At 38.2% G+C, this 9229-nt stretch overlaps 1 protein-coding gene across 1 annotated transcript; it reads left to right on the top strand.

Annotated features, from left to right (window-relative positions):
* Positions 1–276: 276 nt before the first annotated feature.
* mob3a (MOB kinase activator 3A) lies at positions 277–5922 on the top strand. The gene is made up of 4 exons (XM_053322641.1): positions 277–499; positions 2321–2892; positions 4033–4235; positions 5478–5922. Exons 2-4 carry the CDS (start codon positions 2475–2477, stop codon positions 5505–5507), a joined length of 651 nt encoding a protein of 216 aa, XP_053178616.1. The 5' UTR covers positions 277–499; positions 2321–2474; the 3' UTR covers positions 5508–5922.
* Positions 5923–9229: the final 3307 nt, after the last annotated feature.

Genomic DNA, 9229 nt, shown 5'->3' with positions numbered 1-9229 from the left:
ATATTGTATCATACCGTACTGTATTGTACCGTACCATATTGTAATATGATATACAATATTGTATCATACCGTAGCCTACTGTATTGTAATATACCATACCATATTGTATAGTTTATTTTGGAACAATAATGGGTTTTGTTATTCAACTCTTTGATAATATCTTTATTACAACTGTGGTATTAACAATTCATAACAGAAACGTCGCTATGCCTGAATGAAGCTATCCATTATTTTGTACGTCCGTACCGGAAGTTCCTGTAACAGGGGCGAGTTTGACATCGGTAGACTTTTCGTTTGGCAGGGAGGAGTCAGCCGCTAGTTTCTTTATTAAAGTGACATGTTTTATTGAATTAACAGTAATTCACACAACATGAATCGCACCGTCTCTCCATAATGTAGTCTGCGTATGTCGTCAACGTAACGCTATCGATCAGTAACCGGACAGTTTTTCGGTAAAATATCGACGGAAAACTGGCGGAACAGGAAGGAGGAACAACAAGTAAGTTCGCGAAAGTGCCTCTTTTTTTTCCTTTTTTTTTCATCTGTGCGATTTCGTCACCGTTTGATCCCTCAATCCTGAAATAAAAAGGCTGTTTGTGATTTATTTAAAATGTAATGTGAATGGTGTCGATTTGAAACTGCATTTTGTGTGATTTTGAGGCTGTTTTGTTGAGCAACAAGTACCGACCGAGTTAGCTATAGTCACGTCATGTAAACTTGGTACAGTCGTCATGTGCCCTGCTGTTTAATCTCTTGGCTTTTATGTCGGAAAATAGGTTAACACTACACACATTTACAATGGAGATTAGGTGCACGTATTTAAATGGAGGTCTACATTAGTCTACTATGTACATACTATAAATGTTATAGTAGTAAAAGCCGGGTTTTAACGTTTCATTGTAATACCGCAGATTGTTGAGTTTCAAGGCGGTAAGGGTGTCTGAAATAGGAAATGAGTCACTATGAGGCCAAGCATCGTCTTTTGTGCAAGTTTTCTGTTCCCACTTCTCTTTTACCTGAAATGAGGCAAGTTAAAGGTTAATTCAGGTTGTCTGTAATGCAATTGGATCGACCCCTCAGGCAAAGGGGTGGTAGATAGAGTACATTACAGTAAAACAGTAAATAGTCCCATATTTAATGATGAAAATTACTTTTTAAAAAGTCACACATGCATGCTGTACATTCACACAAACATTTAGCCTGTTTATGCTCTTGCACTTTAAATTCATGGCTTAAAGTCCTTGAAATTGATCATGCCAGCTCTCAAGATAAACACTATGAATATAAGTTTTATACTCTAGCCCAAGAAGGTGGATAAGGGGCTTAAACACTTCACTGCACCCCTGCATGCAAGTCTGGGCCCAAGACAATGCACAAAAAAGCTAGGACACACATTCAAATGTTGTAATTACCACTCAAATGACAATGTATGTGTATATGTTTAAAGATCTCCTGCAAACATGTCTACGATGTATTTAAAGTACTCTACTTTGAATAGTGATTTGTGCCGGATATGGTTTTTCTAGAAAATAGTTAAAATAGTTACTTAAAATGACATCTACTCCTTCTCATTAAAATTACAGGATCTATGAATATACAAATATGTTTTTTCATTTTAGATTAACTCTATCCACAACATGTCTCCTTGGAGGCTTGAAGTTTCCACATCACACTTGTTGAAGCTCAATATGGGACCAGGATTAGCCTCCAAACTATTTGTGATGTCACAAATCATGCATGAAGGCCAGCCTGCTAAAATGTGATTTTTAATGAGGGCAGAGAAACGTTCCACCTTCAGCAGATAAATGAGAAAATAGCCTTGTAGTATCAAACGCTGCAAATACTGTACATCATTCAACACTGTGAATCTCAAACATCCAGCTGTAGGAACAAGAAGATAAAAACATGTGTTTGAGTGAAGGTTGACTGTAATAAGCTTGAGTGATTGTCACAGAGCTCAGCTGACTAATTTATTAGGCGATCAACAGAGTGTAAATGTCACTATTGTCTTAGTCAGTCTTTTAGAAAGCTAAACTTTAACTTGTCCCAGCTTATTAACTGGTAGGATTTGTTTGTCTTTAACTAGTAAAAAGATAGTTTATCTCAGTTTTGGACTGTGGGAAACTGTCAACATTTTATCTAACACATGATAATTGATTAATAGTTAGTTAGTTACAGCCCTAGATTGTAATATATGGTAAAAAAACAAAACAAAACAGTCTTAATAGAAATTCTGCATTTCAACTCAAATCTGCAATGTGCATCTAATAACCAAACTCTCCCTTTTTTTCTTTCTGTCCTCTCTTTTTATCATGCACAGGATCTCACACAGATTCGAAACAAGTAACAAAAGACAATCCATAACAAAAAGTCTGCACTGGTTGTTTACACAACCTTTTGACTGCTTCCCTTTCAACAGTAAATAATTCACCAGAAGCATTCAAACAAATCACCCACTGCCACCACATGCAACCATGTCCATGGCCCTGAAACAAGTCTTCAACAAAGACAGGACATTCCGGCCCAAGCGCAAGTTTGAGCCCGGGACGCAGCGCTTCGAGCTGCACAAGAAGGCCCAGGCGTCTCTGAACGCGGGGCTGGACCTGAAGCAGGCTGTGCAGCTGCCCCACGGGGAGGACCTCAACGACTGGGTGGCTGTCCACGTAGTCGACTTCTTCAACCGCATCAACCTCATTTACGGCACCATAAGCGACTCCTGCACAGATCAGACCTGCCCCGTAATGTCTGGCGGGCCCAAGTACGAATACCGCTGGCAGGATGAGAACAAGTACAAGAGGCCGACTGCTCTGTCGGCCCCCAAATACATGAGCCTGCTCATGGATTGGATCGAGGTACAAATCAACAACGAGAACATCTTCCCCACCAACGTCGGTAAGTGTTAAGATCAGCTGCAGATGTGAGGATCCAGAATTAGGTCACAGGCTTTTTGGTTTCACTGTGGCATGTAAAAGTTATAGAAGTCAGACTGTGAACGATCTCAGTGGATCAAGTCAAATTTCTTTGAAATGAAAGTACAGAAATCATCTTGTGTGTTAACCAAGTCACCACTCATTCATATGATTCGCATGATTGTGAAAGTCATGATTTCTATTGTCAGTTCTGCAATTTCAAGGTTTTCTCTTGTCTACAACAATAATAAATGCCCATCCCAATTTAAAAGAGTTAAAAATTGATGTCCAAACTCAGAAGGCATTCAAATAACAGTCATATTGTCATGTTGAGATGCTGAAGCAAGCTAATATGTGGTATTTTTTACTTAATAAATGATCAAAATCTTCCAAAATGTCACAGAGAGGACACAATAAGGACAAGAACATCATTTGGAAAAAATAAAATGAAACGAGATACAGATACAAATTCTGCAGATAATATCAAAAAACTTGAAGCCGCAATAGACAAATGAAAGATGTTTTAGATTAAATGTGCAAGGCCATATTTATTAGATTAGATTAGATTACATACAGTGTTTGCAAACATCGCACACTATCCTCTGTTGCCACGGCATTCTTTGTTTTTATTATCTCTGTCTCTCTCCTCTGTGCACGTGATGTGTTGCTGTTGCTCGGCATCTGACAAACTACAGAAACATCTAAGCAATGGCTTTTAAAAATGGGTCACACGATGCACAGGGTACTATGAATAGAAACGACCTTTGACGCTCCTGTCCTCTGGAACAGATTCCTGAAATATTATTGAATTAGTCAAAGCAAAAACGACATACTAAATTAATCACTTGTGTAGAGCTGGGGCTTATCCCCCTGCACCTAGTTGTGTTGGTTTTCCATTCACGTATATATATATATATAAAAATACATATACTGATACTAGCTGATGTCTAACCTGAGGGCCTTCCGAGGACAAGAAAAGGTTATAAACAGAATATTTTATAACCATTGGCTTCAAACCCTCAATATTTTAAAATGTGTTTAAATTTCTCTCTGCAAAAAAGTAGCAAAGTATCATTGTGGATTGACCCCTGTGTTCTCCCGCCTCCATCTGTCTGTTTGCCAGGTACTCCATTCCCTAAGACCTTCATGCAGGTGGCTAAGAAGATTTTGTCTCGTCTGTTCCGGGTCTTTGTTCACGTCTACATCCACCACTTCGACCGTGTGAGCCAGATGGGGGCTGAGGCTCACGTCAATACCTGCTACAAGCATTTCTATTACTTCGTCACTGAGTTCAACCTCACCGACCACAAAGAGCTTGAGCCTCTGGTGAGTCAAATGTCTAATGCAGAAGGTGAAAGTGAAACTGTGAATAAGAGCATTGAGCTATGTTTAAATGATGAGTTTTAAATACACACTTTTGAAACTCCGAATGTGTGAAAAATGACAATATATATAATTTATTTAAAGAACTGTTAGATATGAAAGAGTTAATATAATCATAAATTATTCCAATAAATGTATAATGACACTTGCTACCTTTGCAAAGTCACATGAAATTACGATATGGCATTAAAATGCATAATAATTTTTTTCTTCCATAAACACACAACATTACATTTTTTTTATTAAGGATCTTTATCAGTTTGTTTTGTAAGGAATTGTGGTCAATATAGTTTAATTAATGAGCAATATATTTTACAGTTGAAAAAATAAATGTGTCAGCGCCCCCCTGGTGGACAAACTATGTAATGTAATGGGGACACTGTTTTTAAATGACCTCAAACATATTTTAAGCATTGCTGCACTGCAATGTGTTACTTATCAGCCACACATAGATCAATAGATAGTTGATAAGCTAGAGTTAGTAAAAAGTGAAGAGGCAGGTAAACTGTCCTTTTGTTTTGTGGTTGCTAATTAAAAGTAGAAACGCAAAGGTTGATCCAAAGTAAACTGATCACCAACTAAAAATGGCAAAAATCTCAAAGGTTCATACTTCTGAAATAAATAGAACATAATACAGATGAATAATTTCTCATGATAGTAAGTTGAGCTGTTGTTTGGGACACTAGAAAACATTTGAGGACGTCACCTTGGTCTTTAGGAAACAGAGATTAACATGTTTCACCATTATATGTCATCTTATAGACCAAACTACCAATAAATGAATTGAGAAAATAATATAAAGATTGATTCATAATGAAAATATGAATTAGTTGCAGCCCTAACCCTAACCCTAACATAAAGTATAGTCACATTTTCTACAGTAGGCTATTCCAGACTGTTTAGTTACAATTTAATTAGGTATAACTCAACTATTTTAAATCACATTGCTGTTTTCAGGATCTTTAAAACTCCATTCTCCTGGAGACATGACACTGAATTGAATTTCTCGTGCTCTTACATAGGTCTATGTGACTAAGAAAATATGTTATTAACTGTGTGTTTGCAGACCACAATGTGCTGGATACTTAAAATATATCTGAGCTTACAAATATGTATCATATGTATTCTATATATTAAGTGCTGTAACTCACTGCAACACCTCCATGTGGTTTGTGCCTGCTGCAGAAAGAGATGACCTCTCGGATGTGCCACTGAGGGAGAAAACAGCTGACCTGTGGACTTACACCGGGCAAACACATCCGTCCATCTAGAAGACTGCAGCGGAGAACTTAAAGAACAAATGAATTCAAAAAAAGAGTCTATTTTTATATTTAAGTACTGTAATCTATTTTAGCTGCATACTGTAGGTTTTAACCAAGAACCATGTCATGTGAGGTGTTCTGTTCCTTTTAAAAAAAGTTTTATCAGTAACATTTTATCAGAGCACAGTATTAAGAGGTTGTATGTTCATGTTGATGTTTTTGTTTTTCTATTTTACTTGACTCTTGAATCATTCCAGGATGCTTCTTTCATTTCCTTCTGTCTAAAAAAGATCTAAAAATAGTACGATATGTTACTGTACATCGATGAATTCCTTATGTTGTTACATTAAAATTCTCTACTCTGTTATAATTTGGCTTTGGTGATCTGTTTTTTTTTATTAAGACTGGTTTTCTTTCCTGAAACTTCTCGGATGATTTTCTTTTTTCCCCAGGTAGGAAAGATATTTTTTCTTTAACTCTCCAAATCTGTCAACAGTTTAGCAGTTTTAGCACTCACATCTGTTACATTTTACAGACTAACTCTGAACAGTCAAAGCAGCAATGTTGTGTTTTATCCTCAAACTGTCCCAAAATGTTAAGTCGGAGAAAGAAAAACACTTTCCCTTCTGTTTCTGAGCATATTTTTATGCTTAGAAAACCCATTTTATGAAAGTAGTATATTCATTTGGATATGACCTAAATACAGTAATGGCCTGCTGGTGACTCCAACATTATCAAGTCAGTACAATGTTATTGTACGCTTTGGGCTTCGGGCCACCAGGCAAGTTCTCAGATGTCAAACCTGCAGGTGTTTGTTGCAGATACTCTTGGCAGCTCAAGGTCACACGAGACTCGAACCTCACATGACTAAAGTCTGGTGGTGGCACCATGTTTGACAATATTCAAAACTGTCCACTGGGTGGCATCAGGCACCAAAATCAGTGAGATGGGGGAAATATTGTAATCATACAGTTAATGTAGTAGCCCGTATAAAATCTGCCCAATGTCCCAGTTATAGCCATGTAGAGGGGAAATGGAGCTTGATCCAGGTTAATGATTCCTCTAAGCTGGTTATGTAAGAAAACAGGCCAGACTGTACTGTGATGAATACAGAGACTTTTCTGTTTTGAATGAACTCGGCTTTGCATGATCAGGTCAACAACAGCTCTAAATAGGCTTGAGGACGACATTGTTGATTAGATTTAGTGGCAGTTGTCAGTCATAATGGCTTGGATTATGTAAATAATAAGCAGCAATCCTGCACACAAGAAACATGCCAAAGTAAACACAAGACAGGATGGAGGAAATACTCTGATCCTTATGTAGAAGTGTCAAGATAACAATGTCAAAACACACCCTTAACAAGTCCTGCAATCAATAGACTATTAAATACAGGCACAGAAGCAGTGTCAGCAAAATTGACTAACAAGAACAAGGTGCTTGACTTGCAGAAAAATGGCTCCCATGACTGACGTATTAATAAAGATGATGCTGTTAGATCAGAGGACGGGTTCACAATTCAGTCAGATGCCAAATGAACATTTAAATAGGTTTTTCTTGCCGTGTTCATTCCTCCTGTTCGTATTAGTCATTAAGAGACCCCTTCATAATGCTAAAGAAAGCCTCCAGTCACAAGGCAGTCAGCTCCTGATATAACTCAGACTGCTGAAGCCTGAAACTACAGATAAACTTTCAAATACATTTCTGTACAATGGACACACTGTGGATTTTGGCCCCCATCACTTACATAGAAAGCACATTTGAAGGGGATGTTTTGGTAGCCAGTGTGAACAAGAGGAATCATTACAGTGAAGAAAACCTCTATCAGTGTTCATACGGCCACCTGTTTTAAGAACCTAGCCTTTAATGCTCATATAGCCGTGCATACGTCACATTTTACCGTTATAGCTGTTCGAGGTGGAGCCAGTTCGTGGTTTCCAATAATGGGGTCAGACATCCACCAAAGGGTCACAAGACTTAACACAAATTTGTAAAACATAAAAGACTTTTACTTGTTGCTTTATTGTTAAGTATTGGATTGTTTTTCCCTTTTAGAACCTTGAAAACTTCTTAAAATGAAACCATGAGAGAAGTTTAGAGTGGGAATTAAGGCATAAACATCTGGAATAAGACACATATCCCTACGTAACACCATATGAGGTTATATACAAGTTTGTTCTTTTTTTATGTAAAATCTAAAAAAAAGTAGCTTTTAACTGTAGCTGTCAAATAAATGTGATGGAGTTAACAATCATGTAACAACATTCAGCTCTGAAATGTTGCATCAGATGGAAAATACCTCCAGACTGCATTTACAGTACAGTACTTTTCCACCACTTCACACAGGTGGTAAGTCAAATGTAAGAGCCTTGCAAGACGCTTCTGTTCTCATTATCTGTCATGACCTGCCAATTAGATCATAGTCATCGAAACTATGCTTCACATCGGACCTCTGTCACCATATCAACAGCTGAAATACAATTCACACTTCCCCTTTTTACACAATAATATACATTTAAACGTTTAAAGTCACATGATGTAACAATCTGCCCCAATAACACAGACGGCTGAGATGACCTCATTGCCTACTGAAACCTGATCCTCTTAGGGGATTGTCCCTCCTCTCTCTCCCTCCTCATTCAGTGGAGTCACTTCCTCTAACCGCTTCACTGTACTCTGGCAGAGACGAGTAACGTTTTGCACGTCGCTCCCTCCCTCCCCTTGTGTTTTTCTCCTCTGGAATGTACCAGACAGCCCAGAAGGGTTCTGCAGTTGCAAGACATGAAGGGAAGTACTGGAAAGAGGCCAAGAACAAGGGGAAGAATTTCAAGCTGTAACCAATCACACTAAAGCATGTCCAGCTCTTGTCAGGGTTTACACAGCAGTGTCTGCCTGTTGTTTTGATGGTACAGTGTGATTATTTACACGTAAGAGAAAGGGTTTGGGAGATAATGTGAGTCAGCAAATGTAGGAATGAGCACACACCCTTAACGGTCTTGTTGCTCGCGAGTCCGAGTCAGTTGCCTCATGCAGCGCTGCAGTGAATGAAGTGAAAGGGGATCATGTTATTTGTGGGGGGGGGCGGCACACCACTGGTGGCGACCCACAAATTGCTCAGTTAGATGATGACTTATTTAAGAAGGGGCCCAGAAGAAAGTTATTTTCATATAGTCCAACCTAAACCCATGCCTCTTTAGATAACTGATCTATGAATCATTCAAGTTATTTTTTAAGCAGGAATGTCAAACATTTGCACATTTGAGCCTCTCCACTCTAACAATTGGCTGTTTTTCTTTTTCATACATGATACTCAATTAGAGATCAGCGGGCTATGGCTTGGGGCTTCTCAGAGGTGGTGATGTTGATTTTCCACTATTTCCTGAGACCTACTAGATCAGTCAATTGACAAATCAGCATAATAATCTTCAATGAAAATATTAGTAAGCTGCAGCTCTATTAAGTCAAGATGACACACTATAAAAGACACCGAAATCAAAGTGTAACCCAATGCGACTCTTTCTGTATATCACAGTGATTTTACATGCCAATGCTGCAAACCACAACAACAATTTCCCTTTCTGTTATGGACATGGAAGTGTTCCTCTGTTTACTGTAATCTTGCTTGAGGTTTTCACAATAACACACACACAGAGAGAAAATTGTGTCGTTCTAGTT

Source organism: Scomber japonicus, chromosome 7 (genome assembly GCF_027409825.1).
Source record: "Scomber japonicus isolate fScoJap1 chromosome 7, fScoJap1.pri, whole genome shotgun sequence".
Classification (NCBI taxonomy): Eukaryota; Metazoa; Chordata; class Actinopteri; order Scombriformes; family Scombridae; genus Scomber; species Scomber japonicus.
Note: the sequence above shows the minus strand (reverse complement) of the source record. Positions and strands in the feature narration are given on the sequence as shown.